The sequence below is a fragment of the Solanum pennellii genome, chromosome 11, assembly GCF_001406875.1.
Source record: "Solanum pennellii chromosome 11, SPENNV200".
In the NCBI taxonomy this organism is placed as follows: domain Eukaryota; kingdom Viridiplantae; phylum Streptophyta; class Magnoliopsida; order Solanales; family Solanaceae; genus Solanum; species Solanum pennellii.
This window is the reverse complement of record NC_028647.1, coordinates 2772202-2794842: the sequence shown is the minus strand read 5'-3', so window position 1 is coordinate 2794842 and position 22641 is coordinate 2772202. Positions and strand designations below refer to the sequence as shown.

Sequence of the window (22641 nt, the reverse complement as noted above, 5' to 3'; positions counted from 1 at the left end):
CCCTCCACCCTATGAAAAAAGTGAAAATAATACGAAAATTAAATACCCCAAAATCTTCTTTTCGGAAGGAAAGAGGAAGGAGGGTGACAAAAAGACAGAATCTTTTGGCCTTATGAATCCAACCATTAAATTGCTAAAGAATATACACGGAACAAAATACACTTTCGATCTTGCAATATAGTAAAATACATTTTTAAGTCTTCGTTAAGTATATAAGTATTTTTAATATTTGTGTTATTTTTTATTAAGAATTTTATATTTCGAGTTTGAGACCTAATGTTATATCATGTGGCAAATCAGAGGAGTTTTGGGGTTGTAGCTAAGTTTAGTTAGTTAAATAAGTAGGTAATTTTTAAGACGGTTAATAGTTCGGAGATAAAACTAATAATTCTTCTTCCTTTTTTTTTTTATCTTATGCTCGATTATTTCAGAATCACCCCATATAGAGAAAAACACTCTCTACTAAGGATTTTTTTAATTTTATAACTCGAAGTCGAGACTTTTGATTAAGAAATAAAGAGTCACATCTACTGCATATATATATATATATATATATATATATATATATATATATATGTATGTATTTTTTGTTTTGTTTTAATATATCAATCAAATTTATTTTTTTCTAGTCTACATACAAAATTAGGATAAATCTAAGTGTCACTAAAAATTGTTCGGATGGCAAATATCTTTATTTTTCAACTGTTCTTTGCTTATTCAGAGCTAAATAATTCTTAAAGTATCTAAATAAATTCTAATCATTTAGATTCTCAGAGTGATTTGTGAATATTGAAAATAAAATGAAGAAACTTTAATGATTAGAAAACGTTAAATCCTGAAAACAGTGAGCAGAAGACGTTTAAATTTTGGAATTACTAATAAGAAAACGTTAAACCTTGAAATGTGTTCTCAGAAAATGGTAAACCTAGAAATGCGTTATCTGAAAATGGTAAACCTCGAAATATGTTCTCAGAAAATGTTAAATCGTAAAAACACTAAACAGAACTCCGGCGTTATATCCTATAATCACTGATAAAAACTAATTAAATTATCCTAGAATCACTTATCAGAAGGCGTTATTTCCTATAATCACCACTGAAAAAGTGTCAAGACCTAAAATCACCTATTAGAAGACGTTAAATTTAAAAATCGTCGATCAAAAAGTGTTAGATTATATAATCATTGATGAGAAAATATTAAATGCCATAACCATGTATCCTATAATCACTTATTATATGGTGTTAAATCTTAATTTAATTTTATTTTTTTAACTTGCAAAAATTAAGATAGACATTAAATTAATAAATATGATAAATATAACCATCACAAAAGTTGATGAAAATAAATATTTAGCACAAATATGTAAATGTATTAAAATGGTTTTATTTTTTTTTGTTTCACTCAAATTATAATTAAATTCTTTTAGATTCTCAAAGTGCATGGTTCATGAATATTGAAAATGAATTGGAGAAACAAATTTAAGTATCATTTAATTAGAAAACATAAAATTTAAGAATCATTAATTAGATAACATTAAATTTAAGAATCATTAATTAGTAGACATTGAATTTTGAAACTATTGATTTAAAAGATGTTAAATTCCATAATCACTAATCAGATGATGTCAAATTCTTAAATCACTAATCAAAGAAATGCTAAATCCTAAATAAATTATACCATTTGATTTTTAATATTTATAATATTTTTTGAAATTTTTACTATTCCTGGTTTTTAATATTAATAAATGATGATAAACATATTATAATACTTTTTTATTTATTATTAGAATTTAATAAAGATAACCATTAAGTGTTTATTATCAATCCAAATACTAATAATATTTTGGATCCGACTTTTCTTCATTTCTCTTCTCTCCATTTTTTTCAAGTTCGTATTTGGATTAATGACATATCATAAGTTAAAATAAATGGTTAAGATTTAATTTTTCAAAGTAAACCTCTAACCATGATTTAGTTAATAAATATATTATATATCAAATATCAAAATTATTATATTCTCACAATTTTAGCAACATATTATTTTGTCCATATTATTTAAGTAAAAAAGTTTTCTTACTATTATTTCTTTTTACGTAGGATCTTTTTTTTTATTTTTCTTTTATATAATATTTTTTATCTAATTAAAAGAATAATTAACTGAATAGAAGTATGAAAACTATAATTAACCTACTGTATGTACTGGTATCACCGTATTCTTAACCTTATTATGAAATTAAAATTAGTTTATCAAAATGATTTGATTATCTCTAGGTAATTTATTAATTACGGACCAATATACTTTTAACAAAAATATTACAATAAAAATATTCTATAAAAGAAAAATAAAAAATAATCCTACGTAAAAAGAAATAATAGGAAGAAAACTTGTTTACATAAATAATATGGACAAAATAATATGTTGCTAAGACTGTGAGATTATAATAATTTTGATACGTGATATATAATATATTTATTAACTAAATCATGATTAGAGGTTTATTTTGAAAAATTAAATCTTAACCATTTATTTTAACCTATGACATGTGTCATTAATCAAAATAAAAACTTGAGAAAAATAAAGAGAAGCCGAATCGTAATATTTTCTCAATTGTTTCATGGCAAAAAGGGAAAAAAAAACTATATACAAATGAAAATAATATCAACGACAATGACATCTAACAACTTATAACGTACAATTTGTTAAAAATCATTATCATCACATATATAATATTTACTAGTTCGATTAATTTATATTCGTATGGTATAAAATTAAAAAAAAAAAATTAATCCTTTTATCATTAGAGGTGAATTATTCTCATTGAATTTTCTAAATATATTATAAGATAAACTTTTTACTGTAAATATGAAATTTAGAGAATATGGTCCGACCCCCCCTCCCCTCCCCCAATCTATACGTGAAATTTCAACTACACAACTTTAATTTTACGAGTGTTCTATTACCCAAAACTTTATATTGATCTATTTTCTACACACTTAAGTGCTGACCTGTCATGGAAGGTATTGTCACCGTCTCTAAACGCGTCAAAAGCAGAAATTTAATGAAAAATTTCTTCTTCTCCACTTGTCCCTACTTATTAAGAATTTTTTGAAATTCGAAACTAGTAAAATATTAGTAAGTTACTATTTTCTAGTGATGTTGAGAGGAACTGCTAAAACCTTTGTCTCCAAGGAATTTATTGTCACTATTTATTTTATTTTTAGTCTTTCTGGTCGGTTATGATTAATATTTACATTAAAATTTAATTAAATTTGAATTGGTATTAAAAAATTTAAAATACATAAAGTATTTCTTAATGAAGATGATGACTTCGTATTCAAATTAAATTTAAAATTTTGAATTAAAAAATACTTATCACGTTATCGTAACTGGAATCGATTAATTGTACTACTCACTAGTGGGAAATACTATTTTTTTCTTTTTTGATGTTGAAAGGGAAATTCTTTGAAAACTTAGTCTCCAAGGAAAGATCCACCACATGGGAAAAAGAAAAATGGACAAAGAACATTCTAGAACATATTAATTATACACATTAATAAAAATAATTTTGATATTAAAATTCATATATTATGAATTGTATTACTATTTTTTTTATCACAACATGCACATAATTTCTCTCTTATAATAATATATAAATATAATTTCTCTTATACAAATAAGAGTTTGAAAGTATTGATGTATCTGCTTTAATAAAGATATATATATTTTTTAAAAATTTTTTCAAAGGCTATCAGTTTAGCTATAACATTTAGTTTTAAATTTATATTCTTTAGTTATATCTTTATAATTTCGAATATTGATAATATTTTTATATGTTTTAAGTTAAAAATTAGATAAAACAAAAAAATTACTTTAATTATGAACATTTTAATGAACCTTCTTAGCAAAAAAAAAAAAAAAGATGATCTTTTATTACACATTAGTATAATTTATTTTAGAGTAAGAACTCATTTAAGTAAAACAACTTAAACTTTATCAATATTAATGATATTCATTAAATATTTATTTTACGCTTGATGAAATAATTAAATATCGTTTAATTCATATTACTTATTTTATTACTTAAAAATAAGTTTGTGAGCAAATATTGAATTTATGCCAACGCGAAGTCTTCGTGACTATTACTTCTTTGTCGCCAATTATTTGTTCATTATTTCTTTTTTAGTTGTTCATAATTACTTGTTCATTTTTATAAATCAAGAAAAAAACATTTTCTTTTTGCGTATTACACCATCAATTAATTACTTTGAAAAGGGGTAAATCATTTTTAAAATCTTTTTTTAATTCATCAACTTTATAATTAACAGAGGTATAATGATAAACTCACTATGTTAATAATTATTTTTGTAACACATATATTAACACAAAAATAAATAACTAATTAGGGAAAAAAAAGCAATTGAATTTAAATCATTAATCAGAAATTTAGTCGAAAGGGTTATTGATTTTTGAATAATTTTGCAAAATTAGTTAAGTGAAATTATTTTATTCTAGTACTTAGTCCATTAAATGAACATTTACTCATTTAATAAGGATTAATGATTTGGTGATTTCGATGAGACGAATGTTTTATTACGAAGAAGTAAATTTAAAAAATATTAATGAATTTTAAGATTTCGATAAGATAACTCTCCGTTTATCTTTTTATTATTTTTTACTTGTTTATATTGACAAATAAAAAATGATAATTTTCTAACGTATTACATTCTTCATGAATTGCGTAAAAGAAATAATAAATTTTTTTGAAAATTCTAAATTTTTAATTCATCTACTTCATAACTAATAGTGATAGAATGATAAATTATTATATCAACTATTATTTTTTAATAGGTGTGTTAATTTAAAAGTCGATTAATAATTTGAGACAGAGGAAGTACATTTTAAAACCTTTTGGGAACCATAATATAACAAATATAATAAAATTAAACACAAGAATTAATTTTAAACCTTTTGGTAACCATAATATAACAAATATGATAAAATTAAACACAAGAATTAATTTTAAAACCTTTTAGTAACCATAATATAACAAATATGATAAAATTAAACACTAGAATTAATTGAAATATAATAAAATAAATAAAAAGTTAAAGACGTTCAAGAGGGAGGCTAATAAAACATTTTATTTTTCTTTCGGCCCTTCAGAGTTTTGGTTTAGGCAAAATTAAAGTTTTTTTTCAAAAAATGAAAATAAATAAATAAAGACTACCTAACCTTTAATAATAATACTATTTAAAAATTAAAGTAAATTATTCAAATTTTTTGCGTTAAAACAAAAGCTTTCCACCTCATTTTAAAGCGTTAAAATAAATAAATAATAAAGACATGTTATAAATCATTAATTCTTGTATCTACTTCTCTTGTCTTTTTCTCTTTAAGATTATATTCTTATGAGCTTGATTTTATAACAAGACATTTTTTTTTTAAATAGTTGTTGAATAAATAATTTCTAATTTTTATTAGTACTAAATTCAGCGATGACTAATATCTTATCAAAGATAAATAATAATATTATCATGGGAAATCAAAAAATAATTATTCATATAATAAAAAAAGATGGACAATATTAATATTTTTTAAAAAATTGAATCTTTTATTTGATATTTTACTTTAGATCACTAATTTTATTGCGGCATTCGATCATAACCTATTTATAATTTAAGACAAGCTCTAAAGAAGATTTAATATAAAAAAATATATCATTCTTATTAGTACATAAAAATGATCATTTTTTTATTAATAACAATTAATCCAATAGAACATTACAATAAAACTATTGGTACATAAAATGAGCATTTTTATCAATAACAATTACAATAGTACATTCAGGGGGAAAAAGACAATATATTCCTAAACTATCATAAATGGTATTCATATATTCTTTTCATCATACTTTTGGATCATCTAAAAACTAAAGCATCTATATTCTTTATGCTAACGGACATACACGTGTCATAATCTTATCAGCCGATTCGACTCTTATTAAATATCAAATCGACGAATAAGATTGTGCCATGTGCTCCTATTCAGTCATCCGTTAGAGTGAAGATAAAGGTATATATGCTCTAGATTTGGGACGGAAAAGGCACCAATATCCCAGAAATATGACGGAGAATATCTGCATACCATTTACGATAGTGAGAATCAAACCAAATCTCTTAAGAGTTTAGTCAACTGAAGTAGCAGAAGAAACAACTATACTGATGGATATTCTTTGAGAGACTTGAGCACATATTTGCTAGCCACCTTCTCAGCCATTTTTCTGTTTCGTCCCGAGTTCGAGTCCTTGTGAATAACACCATTAGCTTCAACCTCTACTGTAATAGATACAATACCATTCTCACGAAAGACGTCATTCTTCTTCTTTATATAACCTTTCTGGTGACATAGTTCGCGTAACTCTCTTGCTGGATGGAGTTTTAGCGTCTGAGGTGTAATCAACGGTTCCAAAAGAGGTCGTATGCACTGAAATGTAGTGTCTTGGTTGAAACCAGAATCAACAAAGATTGCACCAGCAAGGGACTCGATAACATCTGCAAGCACCTATACAGAAAACACGCGTAACAAATTGGCTTATGATAAAGACCTTTCAGTAACATATGAGGTAAGTATGTAATACCTTCGGGTAAGTAGTTTCAGCCAAGGTTCAATTTCTTGAAATTCTCGACAGTACTAGATATATGCCTTTGCAGAACTAGCGGGTCATAAAGAATGTGATCGTGCAGGCCAGCCTTAACTGCAGATAGAGCATAACATTCATTGTTTACGGAGGCAGACCTCAAATCAGTAATAAGTCCTGGAGTTAGTCCCAGATATTTGAAATAGAGATGTGTTGTAACAACGTAATCTAGCACTGCATCTCCAAGAAATTCCAATCGCTGCAAAGCAAGATGATCATATATATCAGAACAACATTAAGATGGATAATATTTATATACGGGAATAACGTACCTTATAGCATCGTGGAATATCAGGTAGCATGCAAGATCCATGACTTAGCGCTTCAACAAGCAGAGAAGGATCATTGAACTTGTAATGTAGCAGGGATTCCAAGTATCTGACGTTAACTAGCTTCTCTGCATTCACGGGAAAGTGCCTTGACGTAGGTGCATCAACAAAATTGATGTCCACTCCAAGCCATTTCATAAATGACAAAGCCGCTACTTCCCCACCCGAGCTGAGGTAGGCACCTATTAGTGCCTCGACCACATCAGCTACTCTCTTACTTTTAATCTTCTGTTTTCCCCTACTATACATTTTAACTGAGGACGTTAGTAGCTCTTCGTCGAAGCTGTGAACTTGAGAATTATCACCAGGAATAATCCATGTTTTAAGAACGAATGGTTCATTACGGATAAATCCCTGTAATCAAAAGAACTTGTTGAAGGGAAAACCAAAAGAAGAAATGGAGTTGAACACCAAGGAATACCTACCGGCATTTTACGAGCACATCCAAGCCTGCATAGTGTAGCGTTGGAAATGATTTGTTTTCTCTTAACGGTGAGAAGACCTTGATGATCATTTTCATAAGTCTTGAACAGCTTTATACTGGCAGCATATTTGAGAAAAGAGTCTCCAAGTGTCTCAAGTGATTCCAAATGAAACTTCTCGAGACAATTCTTCGTTGTCATTGCTTCCAAAATCTAAAATAGTAAAACAAAAGAGTAAGTTGCGAGTACAAGATTATGTAAAAGCTCACAGCTTAAGAAAGACTGATTTAATTAGAGCAAAGATCACAGCAGCATATACCTTAGCAGTTGGAATAACAACATTTTGTGTGCAGTGATCCAAATGCATTTTTTTCAAGTTTGAGGCCATAATCAAGGACTCAATCTGATGCATAATCGAAGGAACATATGAATAGGTATTAAGGGTAGATATAAAGAGAGGTGACATGATGAGGGAACAAAGTTCAGGAGGCAATGCAACAGATGAATCTGCGAAGAAGGCCAAAGTTAAGTGATCATAGATAAGCATTAATTATAATAAAAGGAGAACCATATTATCAAACCTTTAGCTTCCTTAGAAATATGTTTTCCCCTAAGAAGTGGTACTTCTTCAAAGCATATGTTGATCCCATACCTGTAAACCACACCTTACTTACTATTTTGAAACCAAAATATGATATATGGAAACAGGAAATCGGAAGCTAATTGCACAAACCGCTTTCTGTAGTGTTCTCTGTAGGTAATAGATTCTTCACTTCTCACATCCCTTAATGAGTTGCAATCCAAATTCTCCAAAAAACCGTTTATGCAGTATATACGTCCATTATGAGGTGTACATACCAATGAGTTCTCCAACATGCAGCTACATACCACCTCACTTATGGTGTTCACACAGCGTCTGCGACCTTGAGTAGAACACCAATCCATATGCTTATCCCCAAGAACTTGAGACGGAAACAGCAAAGAATTCACACATTGCCAATTTATTTCGGGGGGTGTACCCACAGATGGGAGCAACAGATAATCGGATACTGCAGAACCAATAGGTGATTGAACAGCAGCCAAAACTTCCTGCAGTTTACTTAGATCGGGGTCACGAAGAATTCTGAAGACACTCACTTGAAATCTTTGACACCGTCGAATCTGAAGAGATAGATTAAAAAAAGTGGAGTTCACCAACCATTTTTACAGGTAACGAGTAAAAAGATGATAAAAACCATCTCACCTCTTCAGAAGTAAATATAACAACTTTACTATAATTAAGTTGAACTTTCAAGCGTCCCCTCCTATCAACATCCAAGTCAAATGCCAATATTTCATCATCAAACTTGAGCTTTGTCCTAACAGCAAGTATAATCCCATGAAGCTGGGAATCGTTGTAAGAGTCATGTCGCAACTCAACTAGGTAGCAGTAGTACACTGCTTCTGACTCATTCCCGCAATGACTAACAAATTCTGATGGATAGTATAATGATTGTTCAACAATTTTTATTTTACATTCTGCATAATATAATAGGTTAGAAGTCAAGTACCATTAAAATAATTACATCAGATAAACGATGTTAGAATTACCCAATTCTTTGTTGATGGTTTCTTCCTCCACGATATCAGGAACAAGATTGTCAGTCAAGGCACCCACACGATGAAGTTCTTTACAAGCTTCAAGGCATGCAAGTTGCTTCAATATTTTTCTCTTACCCTGTGGCCTGTACACTAATAATTCCTTGCAGTGGCGAGCTTTTGGGAAGTTGTAGCGTGCAGGTTTCTGTTTCCTCATTAATCACATATGTAGGATCGGGTTTAAAGTACCTATAGGATCGGGTTTAAAGTACCTACAATTGAATTGAATGCCAGACCATAATGCAATATTTAACACATGAAATACTCAATGATACCAGAATCCTTAACACATAGAAAGAGAATATGCAGAGTACAAACCCATCCGACGGTAGCCTTGAGCAATAGAAGTCTAACAATGACACGCTAGAACTGAGGGTGACAACTGCTCCTGTGCTTTCAACTTTGTAGCATTCATCATACAATTCATCATGTAGAGTTGAACACGGAATAGAAGCATGGCGTAATGATTCTTGCCGCATTATCTCCACACTAGCTTTATAGTTTTGCATGCGAGTAAGGGTTGCATCATCTCCTCTAGGATATGAGTCAAAATGAGAATGATCAGTCCATTTTTATAATCAAATCTTCCGAATTTTATCATTGATACTTGCATAAAATGTCAAGAGCTAAAGTAATTGTTTATCTCTTATATTCTTCTAAAAAAAATCATTTTGATCTTTTTATAGCAAAAACATAACGCAAGCGGCAACAACAAAAATAGAATGTTTCAGTAAATAATACACCAAAAACAATAATGACAAAACATACTTCCTGACCATCAGAAGAAAGTCGGAGTTTTGCATTCGAGCTCTTCCACGTGATTGTATAAAGCTACAAACAGTAGTTGGGGGATCAAATCTAATGACAAGGTTGCAACTTCGAACATCCAAGCCCTCTTCAAGAATCGATGTCGCTACAATAATGTTCACCTGCAGTGTTTGCATGGATATCAGACTTCAAATCCTTCAGAAACTATCTAGAAAGCCAAAAAAACAAAAACAAATTTAGACTTACCAACCCCTTTCGAAATTCTTCAACAATTTTATTTTGTTTGAACGTAGTAATACGCCCTGTTGTGACCTCAGTTCTCCAACCACTTCGTTCCAGAAACAACTCATTCAATAGAGACCGAAGAACAATGGCTGTAATAATTCTCTCAACAAATATGATGCATCTCAAATCCTTCCGGTCCCTGTTACCAATGATAAGACTGTTTGTAAGTAAATCAGTAAATATAGAATCCGATTTCCACACATTAGAATGGATAATCACACCTGTACTCGAGAAGAGACTCTAGAAGACAATTAACTTTGGATGACAAATATCCAGCATCCACATTTGCCTGAATATCCTCTCCAATTGACCAATGTGGTCCTATGTTTACACGGACGAGTGAGTGAGTGACGTATAGCAGAAGGAAATTCAAAAACAATCTTACAGAAAAGGAAATGGATGCAGTTAACTATGATACCAGAAGGTAAGTGAGCCGAGAAAATCGTAGATGCACCCAAACAGAAATCTCTAACACATGCATCGTCCGATGAAAGGAAATCATTTTCTTCACAGGACTTGTCCACCAAATTCAAAACAAAGTCATGTTAGGAAAAGGATCAAGGCGAAAACCTTTATTTTTGAACCAGCAAGAAACAAAATTTACCCTGAAAGCCAGCCAAGCACCCATCTCACTCAAACAAAATAAGAAATCCGAATGAAGTTTTGATAAACGTCCTCTTGCAGATCCATATCTCATAAAAGACAGATTTGACTGTGAAATCAAACATTCATGCTGCAATGATAAAGAGAAGTTAAAACAATTAATATGTTGAACAAGCCAACGTGATTGCCCCAATTGCTACGTTAGTAGTCTTGGTATTCTTTCAAGGCACTTTCGGTTTTCAGGTTGCACACAATTATAGAGAAGGAACAAACATAAGCTTAATGATAATTGATATCTTTAGAGCAGGACAAATGGTTTGCGTGAACAATCTGCAAAATAGAAAGACAAAATCCAGTGGCTATAGAATTGATGTTTACCTTTTCTTTCAACCTTTCCAGGTCATGAACTAATGTATGAAACAATTTGGAAGGAATATCCACATGTTCATATATTTTCAGCTTCGGATTTGAAAATGGGATATAATCTGCCAGAACAGATTCACTGCTACACGTGTATACCTTCATTTGCAAAGGGAGATCAAAATTAGAGGAACGAAATATATACATCTAAATGTGTGTGTATGATGTAAAAACGATACGACAATCATCCAAGAGCTAAAAGTATCATGCACAGATTCGTTCTCTGAACCAGAAGAAGATTAATTGAGAGAACCTTGCAATGCATGAGATTCTCGAGGTCACGAATCTTTTGCCAATAACTATCTGCCGTGCTGGAACCTGCATAAAAAGTATAAACATGAGAATCTAGAGAAAGTGACGTAACCAGTTCTTTAGTAGTATGATGCAGAAACATCCCAAAAGAATATGTTCAAAGATATAAGATCAAATCCCGCCAACCTTTAGACTTTATAGGGGAAGCAGTCATCCCAAATATTCTTGGAAGTTGTGCATTCTCACGGGTTAACTGGCGATGATAAAATTCCTGAAAGATAAGAATTGTTCAAGCAGGATTGTCCATATGAAGAAATTGCACCAGTTCAGAAAATATAATCTTAGCACAAACAATGTTACCATCATTATACTGGCATAGGGGTGCTTGCCTCGTGCATTGTGACACTCGTCAAATATTATAACTTTTATCATGCCCATTTGTAAAAAATGGTGCCTCAAAGCAGCATGTAATATTGCTGGTGTCATAACAAGTACCTGAGAGACGAAACCCTGCAGTGATTACTTATGACACATCCAAGTAATATATATATACAACGCCTATTCGCTGCCAACTCAAGCAACGGTTTACAATCTATCACTGAAGATAAAACATGGTTCATACACACCTCATGATCGTCCACTAGTTGTTGCCACGTAGAAGCATTCCAGTAATCAACACCCTTTTCTCCCCAATATTTGCCCACTTTTAAGTCGGTATGCAACATCAGAGCATCTCCTTGCTTATAATTATCAAATCACAAGATCAACAACATTAGGATAATTCATATACACAGTTTTGAACCTAAAACCAAGCTACCTCAAACATATAACAACAAACTGCATAACATATACACATTAAGATGATGCATTTTAAGGGACTAGATAGATTGAGAAGCTATAAGTACTACCTGAGTCACTAGAACAACAGTCGGAACCAAGAAAACAGCTATGTAAGGAGACGGTTTTCGAAGAAGGTAAGCATAGCTTCTAAGAAGCATAATAGCAATCAAGGTCTTTCCAGAACCAGTCTCCAAGTAAACAATTGTGTTCTGCTTTAATGCAATCTCAAGGGCTTCCAACTGATAACTACATAACAAAATCAACACATCCATTACAAAATTTCATTTTTTTTTTCGAATAAAAATTCAATTTTTCAATCAATGCAAGACTCTAACCTTCTTGCAAAAGGCAAAGGGTCAGCAGAGACTTGCTGGTTTTCAAAGACTGCTACATTTGTTGGCTCCATTGATTGTTCTCTACATTAACATCAGACCAAACAAAACTAAAAATGAAACACAAACCCTCCAAGAAAATGACAAACCAACCTATTTTATCTATTAACATTTCAAGAAAATGCATAAAAGAGTGATCTTTATGAAAAACAAAACATATAAACAGTCAGCTGACTCCATTGATTTGTTAAACAAACATAAAAATTACAAGGGTCAAAAGAAAACACACAAAAGAAAAAACAATATCTAAGAAAAGTACACATATCAAATTAGAAAACAAACAAACAAACAAGATTTTTGTAAGTAAAATAACATGTAACCAAAGATTTAAACACCCTTTTCATAAAAATGCATAAAAAGAGTAATCTTTATGAAAAAACTCACTGACTAGAGTTGAATTGCAATAACTCTTTGAGTGTTCTTCAGTGTTCAGTGATGAAAGAAATAGTTTTTATTTATTAGTTTATATAATTAGAAGAAAAATACTTTTAGCTTATTATACAGGAATCCAATTTAGAGTTGAGCTAAAAAATGTTTATTTTTAAAAGCATTTTTTGAAGATAAATTTTTTCAAAAAAAAATAATTTGTATGTGACTAATTATTTGATAATTATTTTGATTAGCTAATTGTGTTTGACTAATTTCTCTTTAGAAAAGTACTCAAAAAGACAATTATGAAGGTGTTTTTCATATTAAGATTATATAATAGACAGACACTATATTAAATATCTATTATTAATTTTAATATGCTAAATTACAATATATATTTTCATATTTTCAAATAATATAATATTCTTTTGTTTCAATTTATATGGCACAATTTTCTTTTTGATCAGTTCAAAAATAATATCATATTCTTTATGCGGTAAGTATTAAAGTTAAAATTCCTTTTTTACGTTAAAAAATAATATTTTAAATCTTAATAAGGAGAGAGAAAAGTAAATTTACTTTTTTGAGAGATAATTTAAAAAACATTTCAAAGTGTTCATTATTTCTTAAAATCTGTATCTAATCAAATATTATAATATAAAATGAAAAGAAAAAAATACACAAATAAATAAAAATAAATTAAATATTGAGAGACCTATTGAAACCTTAGTCTCCAAGTAATCAATTGTCAATACTCACTAGTGGAGAATACTATTTTTTTTTCTTTTTGATGTTGAAAGGTAAAACTTGGTCTCCAAGAAAATAACATAGACAAAACAACTTTCTAGAATATACTCGCTCGATCTGGTTTTATTTGTCATAATTTTTATTTTTTAGAGTTAAATTATAAAAAAATTGATTAATATTTTAAGATGTGAAAAAATTGTAATTTATAGTACTTTTCATATAGTTTTAGAATATCTAAAAATTACATAAATTAATACATTTCAAAAGATAATTACCGATTTTAGCGATATTTTTTGTTTATTACCATTTATAACAATGCTTTGTCAAATCTGTAATATGTATTAAAGTGAATTTTGTATGCAATATATATGAATTATAATTGTTTTTTGAAATATATTATGTTTGTTTGGTAAAAATTTGACACATTGTATTATAAGTGTATTAAAATGTGTGATAAATGTATATTCATCATTAAAATTTGTATTATATGTGAATAACAAATTGTTCTTTGTAATATGTATTAAACTTGTATTATAAATGAATTAAAAGTGATCAAGTGAAAAGAAAATATTATTGTTATAAATGGTAAATATTTTTTTATTATAGTATATTTATGTAAGTTTTCTAATTTTTTTTGTTTAAAAATATTGAATTAGTGTGATCTAATTTAACTTTAAAAATTAGCTAGATCGGCTTTCGGAAAACACAACAATGACAAACACGGAGAATATTTAATAACCAAACACATTAATGTTGATGTTATTAATTGTATTACTAAATTTTATTATATTGAATGAACACATTTATTGATGAGCTGTATATCCTATTTCAAAAAAGAAAAAAATTTAAGAACATCAACAAATTTATGATTTCGAATAGATTATTTAACCTTTTGGAAATCATAAAATTTCAATTAATTGTTAAGTATAGGGGTTTATCCTTTATGCACTCAATTTTTGGTTAGATAATATAAAAATATGTCAAAAAATGAAAAGTAAATAAATAAAGACCACCTGCCTTTTTTTAATAATAAAAATACTTCTAAAACCTTAAAATAAATTACTGAAAAATTGTATATTGGAAAATAATTTCTGCTATAACAGAAACCTTCTAGCTCATTTTAAAGCGTTGGAAGAGAAATAAAATATTCTAGAGTTAGTAGCGATTTCTAATTTTACTAGCACAAGATCATATAGTATAAACATCAAAGACGATAAAAAAGATACGCGATACTAATATTTAAGAAAAGTTAATTTTTTTTTGTTGAAATTTTACTTTACGACACTAATTTTATTGAAAGGACATAGTTAACATACCCGTAAACATTAAATGAAAGTTGTTTATGATCTAAAACAAGCTCTATGAGATACGACTTCTAAATATATTAAAAAAACATATCATTCTTATTGGTACATAAAATGATCATTTCATTCATAAGAATGATATGAATAGTACATTACAACAAATTTATAACTAAACAATTAAAACAAACAACTTATATGAGCCTTAAAAACTAAACATTTCTGCAAATTTATGCTATGCATTGTATGAACATTCTTTGAGAGACTTGAGCACATTTTTGCAAGCAACTTTCTTGGCCATGATTTTGTCTCGTCCCGAGCACGTGCTCTTGTGAGTAACGCCATCTGCATCAATCTCCACTGTAATATAGGCTACACCATTCTCACGAGAGACGACATCCTTCTTCTTTACATAACCTTTCTGGTCACAGAGTTCACTTAACTCTCTTACAGGATGAGGTTTTAGTGTCTGAGGTGTAACTAACGGTTCTAAAAGTGGTCGTATGCACTGAAATGTAGTGTCTTGATTGAAGCCAGAATCAACAAAGATCGCACCAGCAAGGGACTCGATAACATCTGCAAGTACCTATAGAGAACCAAAAAGGAAAAACAAGTTACAACGCGTAAATCAGTATCAAATTGGATTAGTTTTTGGTATGCAATACCTTAGGGAAAGTTGTTTCAGCCTCCCATCCGAACGTGGACACAAGGTTCAAGTTCTTGAAATCCTCAATAGTATTACATATCTGCCTCTGCAGATCCGGTGATGCATGAAGGATGTGCTTGTGCAGGCTAGCCTTTATTGCAGATTGAGCATAGCATTCGTTGTTTACCGAGGCAGACCTCAAATCTGTTATTAGTCCTGGAGACAGTCCTGGATATTTGAAGTACAGATGTGCTGTAACGACATAATCCAGCACTGCATCTCCGAGAAATTCTAACCTCTGCAATATAACCAGGTGATCATATCAGCAAAAAGGCATAAATACTGTAACTTTTTCGCGAGTTAAACATCACAACTATTAGTTGTTAATTCCCTTTTACTACCTGAACGATGATAGGAATAGGAATATTGAACTTAAGAGTACGATGTAAAGAGAGTGAGTTCGAGAATAACCTGATAGCATCGTGGAATCTCAGGTAGCATGTAAGATCCGTGAGTAAGTGCTTCAACAAGCAGAGATGGATCATGGAACTTGTAATGTAGCAGGGATTCCAAGTACTTGACATTAACGAGCTTCTCAGCATTCAATGGGAAGTGCCTTTGAATCGGTGCATCAGCAAAATCGATGTCCATCCCTAGCCATTTCATCAATGATAAAGCGGCTACTTCCCCGCCTGAGCTGAGGTAGGCACCTATTAGTGCCTCAACCACATCAGCTACCCTCTTACTTCTAATCTTCTGCTTTATCCTACTATACATCTTATCTGAAGACGTCATGAACTCTTCGTTGAAGCTGTGAACTTGTGAACTATCACCTGGAATGATCCATGCTTGAAGATTGAATGCTTCGTTACGGATAAATCCCTGTAATCAAATGGTATATATTAGAGATATGGGGTTGATACTACCCAAACTCCAAATGAACCCAACAAAAAGATCAACAAGGAATACCTACCGGTATTTTGCGAGCACATCCAAGCTTGCACAGTGCAGCATTGGAAATGATTTTACTTTTTTTAACACAGAGAAGACCCTCGTGATGATTCTCGTGAGTCTTGAACAGCTGTGTACTGACAGCATATTTGAGGAAAGCGTCTCCAAGCGTTTCAAGTGATTCCAAATGAAACTTCTCGAGACATTTCCTTGTTGTCACTGCTTCCAAAACCTAAAATGATAAAACAAGAAGTAAGTTGTGAGAACACGTGAAGTATGTATGAAGTTCAAAGATATGAGATAAGATCATAGCAGCACATACCATAGCGGTTGGGATGAAGACGTTTAGTTTGCAGTCAATCAAAAGCATACTATTTAAGTGTGAGGCCATAACCAAGGACTCAATCCGATGCATGATTGAAGGAACATATGAATACGTATAAAGGGTAGAAATAGAGATAGGTGACATGATAACAAAACAAAGTTCAGGAGGCAACTGAACAGATGAATCAGTTGAATCTGCAAAAGAGGCCAAAGCTATGATCATACGTAATTCGTGAACTTCATAACAAAATGAGAACCAAATGATCAAACCTTTAGCCTTCTGAGTTCTGTTTCTCTGAAGGTAATTGTGCACTTTCGAAATACGTTTTCCCCTAAGAAGTGGTTCTTCAAAGCATAGTTCGATTCCTTGCCTGTAAAACTCGTAGACCTTAATATCTTGAAACCAAAAGATCATGTATGGTAAAAAGTGAACCAGAAACTCAGAAGCTAATTGTACATACCGCTTTTTGTAGTATTCTCGGTAAGTAATGGATTCTCCAGTTCTCACATTCAACAATGAGTTGCAATCCAAATTATCTAAAAAACCGGTAATGCAGTATATATTGCCATTATGAGGTGTAAAGACCAATGAATTCTCCAACAGGCAGCTACATACCACCCCAGTTTTGGTGTTCACACTGCGTTTACGATCTTGTGTAGAACACCAATCCATATGCTTATCCCCAAGAACTTGTGACGGAAACAGCAAAGAATTCACACATTTCCAGTTTATTTCAGAGGATTTACCCACAGATGGGAGCAAGAGATAATCGGAAACTGCAGAACTAATAGGAGATTGACCTGCAGCCAAAGCATCCTGCAGTTTACTCAGATCACGGTCAAGAAGAATTTTGAATACACTAACTTGAAACCTCTGACACCTTCGAATCTGGAGATAGATAGATAGATAGTATCACGAATCATTTTTATGTGTAACGAGCAAAGAGATAATAAAAGTCATCAAAACTATAGTCACCTCTTCAGAAGTAAGTGTAACAACTTTACTATACTTAAGTTGAACTTGCACGCGTCGCCTCCTGTCAACGTCCAAGTCAAATGCCAATATTTCATCATCACACTTGAGCTTTGTCCTAACAGCAAGTATAATCCCATGAAGCTGGAAATCGTCGTAAGTTTCATGTTGCAACTCAACTAGGTAGCAGTAGTACACTGCTTCTGTCTCATTTCCGAAATGACTAACAAATTCTGGTGGGAAGTATTTTGATTCTTCAACAGTATGGATTTGACATTCTGCAGAATATAATAGGTTATACGTCAAGTACCTCAGTATAAGAAAACAACATTACATAAAATAGAGTTACCCAATTCTTTGTTGATAGCTTCTTCCTCGACGATATCTGGAACAAGATTGTCAGTCAACGCACCCACACGATGAAGCTCTTTACAAGCTTCCAAGCATGCAAGTTGCCTCAATATTTTAGTACTATTCCCCTGAACAGTAATAATTCTTTGCAATGGGCAACTTTTGGGAAGTTGTAGTGTGCACGTTCGTGATTCCTTATCAATCACACATCTAGGATTCGATTTAAAGTACCTACAATTGAAATGAGTGTCAGTCGGAAATGCAGAACTAAAACGATACCAGATTCCTTAACACACATAGCAAGGAATATGCAGTACAAACCCGTCTGATGGTAGCCTCGAGCAATAGAAGTATAACAACGATACGCTAGAACTGAGGGTAACAATTGCTCCTGTGCTTTCGACTTTGTAGCAAGGCTCATCATACATTTCATCAACTAGAGGTGAACATGGTTCAGAAGCATGACGTAATGATTCTTGCCGCATCATCTCCCCACTAGCCATAAAGTTTTGCATTCGAGCAAGGGTTGATTCATCTCCACTACGATTTGAGTCAAATTGAGAAATGATCAGTCCATAGATATAATGAAATCTTCCAAATATTGCACAAAATATACCTTTTGACCATCAGAAGAAAGTCGGAGTTCTGCATTCGAGCTCTTCCACGAGATTGTATATAGCTACAAACAGTAGCTGAGGGATCAAATCGAATGACAAGGTTGCAACTTTGAACATCCAACCCTTCTTCAAGAATAGATGTCGCGACAATAATGTTCACCTGCAGCATTTGCATGGATATATAACGGACTTCAAATCTTCAGAAACGATCCAAAAACCAAAAATTGGACTTACCACACCCTTTCGAAACTCTTCAACAATTTTATTCTGTATTTTCCTACTCTGTGACTGAACCACGGAAGCATGTCCCGCTGTGTACTCAGTTCTCCAACCACTTAGTTTCGGAAGCAACTCATTCAATAAAGATCGAAGAACAATGGCTGTAATAATTCTCTCAACAAATATGATACATCTCAAATCCTTCAGATTCCTGGTGGATCACATACAAAAGCTCACATGAAGTGCCAACAAGTACATAAAATGACTAATCAGTAGATTTAATATTCAACCGCTCTTACCTGTACTCGAGAAGAGACTCTACAAGACAATGAACTTTCGATGACAAATATCCAGCATCCGTATTTGCTTGAATATCACCACCAATTGACCAATGTGGCCCTATGTTTGCCGCGAAGTGAGTGAGTGAGACAGATTTGAGATAACATAAAGAAATCGAAAACATGTAGAAAATGGATATTACTAACTGTTATACCAGAAGGTAAGCAAGCCGAGAAAACCTTAGATGCATCTGAACTGAAATCTCGAACAATTGTTTGAGCACATACATCTAACTCTCCCCACGAGAAGAAGTCAGTTTCTTCTTGAGACAAGAACTCTGCTGCCTGATTCATAACAAAAGTCATGTTCGGAAAATGATCAAGGCTAAACCGATTTTCTTTATAAACACTAGCATGGAACAAATTTTACCTTGAAAGCCAGCCAAACACCCATCTCACTCAAACAAAATAAGAAAGCGGAATAAAGTTTTGATAGACGTCTTTTTGCAGATGCAGCACTCTTATCAGACAGAGTTGATTTTGTGATCGAACATTCATGCTGCAACGACAAGAGAAGTTAAAAGAACTAAAATTGGAAGAGCAAAAATGTTGAATTAACGTTTACCTTTTCTTTCAACCTTTCCATGTCATGAGCTAAACTTTTAGACAATGTGGAAGGAATATCTACATGTTTATATATCTTCAGCTTCGGATTTGAGAACGGGATATACTCTGCCAAAACAGCTTCACTGTCACATGTGTATACCTTCATTTGCAAAGGGAGATCACAATCAGACGAACCGAATATATATATCTAAATATATGTTTATGTTTTCTTTCTTGTACAAAAGATATGACTACAAGAAAGAACCTTAGAATGCATAAGATTCTCGAGGTCATGAATCTTTCGCCAATAACTATCTGGAGTGCTAGGACCTGCACAAACACGAGAATTCACAAAAATGAGAAAAACAGTTACTTAACAGTATGATATACTACATCTCAAATTTCGTCAACCTTTGGACTTAATAGGCGAAGCAGTCATCCCGAATATTCTTGGAAGTTGTGCACTCTGACGGGTTAATTGTCGATGATAAAATTCCTGGAAAACACAATAATCAATCATCTACAACAAGAATTGCTCAAGCACTATACTAAGTCATGATGCTCAGACGAACAACGTACCATCATTATACTTGCATAGGGGTGTTTGCCTCGTGCATTGTGGCACTCATCGAATATTATAACTTTTATCATATCTATCTGCAAAAAGTTGTGCCTCAACGCAGAAAGTAGTATAGCCGGAGTCATAACAAGTACCTGAAAGACGAAGTCTTGGGGTGATTACTTATGACACATACATACAAGTACTATATATATACAATGCTGAACTTAATTATAAGAGAACCCCGCCATAAAAAGGATCGTAGAACAAATGATGACGACTCAAGCAACTATTATAGTTTATACACACCTCATGGCCATCTACTTGACGTTTCCATGTAGCAGCATCCCAGAAATCAACCCCCATTTCTCCCCAATATGTTCCGACTTTCAAGTCAGTTTGCATCATCAGAGCATCTCCTTGCTTGTAATTATCAAATCGACAACATTAGTACAAGTCGAATAGACAGTTTTGGACCTCAAACAGTACAAAAAACTCAAAGCATGAGACAACTAATGGAAACAACAGTTCTATCTTTAGACAAAAAGCAAAGTAGCTCGAAGATTTGTTGGGGCTTTAAGAGCAAACAAAGTGTGAGCTTTATTGAGAAAAGACGACAAAAAGCAAAAAAGCTCAAAGATTTGTCGAGGGTTTAAGCGCAAAGAGCGTGACCTTTATTGAGCAAAGGCCACAAAAAGCAAAAAAGCTTGAAGACTTGTTGGGGCTTTAAGCTCAAAGAGCAAATAAAGCGCAAACTTTATTGAGAAAAGGCTATAAAAAGCAAAAAAGCTCGAAGATTTATTGGGACTTTAAGATCAAAGAGCAAATAAAGTGTGACCTTCATTGAGGAAAGACGACAAAAAGCAAAAAAGCTCGAAGATTTGTTATGGCTTTAAGCACAAAAAGCAAATAAAAACGCGAGCTTTATTGAGAAAAAGGCAAAAATGAAGAAAACATACAAATATGGTGAAAAAAAAATGACTATTTTTACTATAAAGTGATCGAATATCAATAGTTTAGCGCCTTCGCCCTCTTCAATATGTCTTAGAGCCTCAATGACGACACTGAAGCACACGTAAAGGAAGTCAAAGCACTCAACGCCTTACTTCAAGACTTAAGCGCGCCTTTGCTAGAACTAAACAAGAAAGAAAAGTTTAAGTGTATACCTGAGTCACTAAAACAACAGTCGGAACCAAGAAAACAGCTATGTAAGGAGACGGTTTTCGAAGAAGATAAGCATAGCTTCTAAGAAGCATAATAGCAATCAAGGTCTTTCCAGAACCAGTCTCCAAGTAAACAATTGTGTTTTGCTTCAATGCAGCCTCCAAGGCTTCCAATTGATAGCTACATAAACAAAATCAACACATACATTACAAATATTTCATTTTTTTTCGAATAAAAATTCATTTTTTTTCCGATCAATGTAAGACTCTAACCTTCTTGCAAATGGCAAAGGATCAGCAGAGACTAGCTGGTTTCCACAAACAACATCATTTGCTCGCGCCATCGACATGTTATCTACAAAATCATTGATTCAAACTTTTAACTTTGCGAGTCTGAACTGATATGCCACTTTTTTTAAAAAAAAAAATATATATATATATATCATTTTCGACTAACGAAAGTCAAAATATAATCATTTCTAATAAAATCATGTGTGATAAAGATACTCCTAAACTTTGCAAGAATGGACTAACACACCTTGGATTATAAAAAAAAAAAATTTCAAGAAAATCAATTCATTCACTTCTATCATCCCAAAAAAAAGTATATGTAGACTATTTGTGTAACGTTAAGAATATATATATATGAGTGAATTTTTTAACGACAGGTATATCAACTCGATAGAAACATAAAATTTTATATCAAAAATGCATAAAAAAGTAATCTTTATAACAAAGAAACCTCACTTGCTAGAGTTGAATTGCAAAAAAATTTGTTTGCCAAATTTTTTTTTGAGTGTTTAGTGAAGAAAAAAGAATGAGACAGAGGACTATTATATAGCAATGAAAAAAATAACCCACCCCCCAACCCCACCCCACCCACCCCAATAT

At 31.8% G+C, this 22641-nt stretch overlaps 1 protein-coding gene and 1 pseudogene across 2 annotated transcripts; both read right to left on the bottom strand.

Annotated features, from left to right (window-relative positions):
- Window positions 1-5780: 5780 nt before the first annotated feature.
- On the bottom strand, window positions 5781-13185 carry LOC107002961 (annotated as a pseudogene). Its single transcript, XR_003575283.1, has 23 exons — window positions 13031-13185; window positions 12590-12670; window positions 12323-12500; window positions 12041-12154; window positions 11775-11909; window positions 11601-11685; window positions 11416-11480; window positions 11121-11261; window positions 10744-10872; window positions 10558-10654; window positions 10361-10460; window positions 10101-10278; window positions 9855-10015; window positions 9405-9620; window positions 9039-9275; window positions 8692-8966; window positions 8182-8609; window positions 8030-8100; window positions 7768-7955; window positions 7452-7661; window positions 6970-7380; window positions 6638-6896; window positions 5781-6561 (listed from the first exon to the last, which is right to left on the bottom strand). The product of XR_003575283.1 is annotated as an endoribonuclease Dicer homolog 2-like (transcript).
- Window positions 13186-15295: 2110 nt separating this feature from the next.
- LOC107003567 (endoribonuclease Dicer homolog 2-like) lies at window positions 15296-22100 on the bottom strand. The gene is made up of 22 exons (XM_027913104.1): window positions 22024-22100; window positions 21754-21931; window positions 20897-21010; window positions 20608-20742; window positions 20440-20524; window positions 20294-20358; window positions 20048-20188; window positions 19853-19981; window positions 19638-19767; window positions 19444-19543; window positions 19160-19355; window positions 18925-19085; window positions 18630-18848; window positions 18307-18539; window positions 17961-18235; window positions 17446-17873; window positions 17255-17355; window positions 16983-17179; window positions 16683-16892; window positions 16181-16591; window positions 15729-16007; window positions 15296-15649 (listed from the first exon to the last, which is right to left on the bottom strand). The coding sequence occupies exons 1-22, from the start codon at window positions 22098-22100 to the stop codon at window positions 15299-15301; spliced, it is 4215 nt and encodes a 1404-aa protein (XP_027768905.1). The 3' UTR covers window positions 15296-15298.
- Between the last annotated feature and the right edge of the window lie 541 nt (window positions 22101-22641).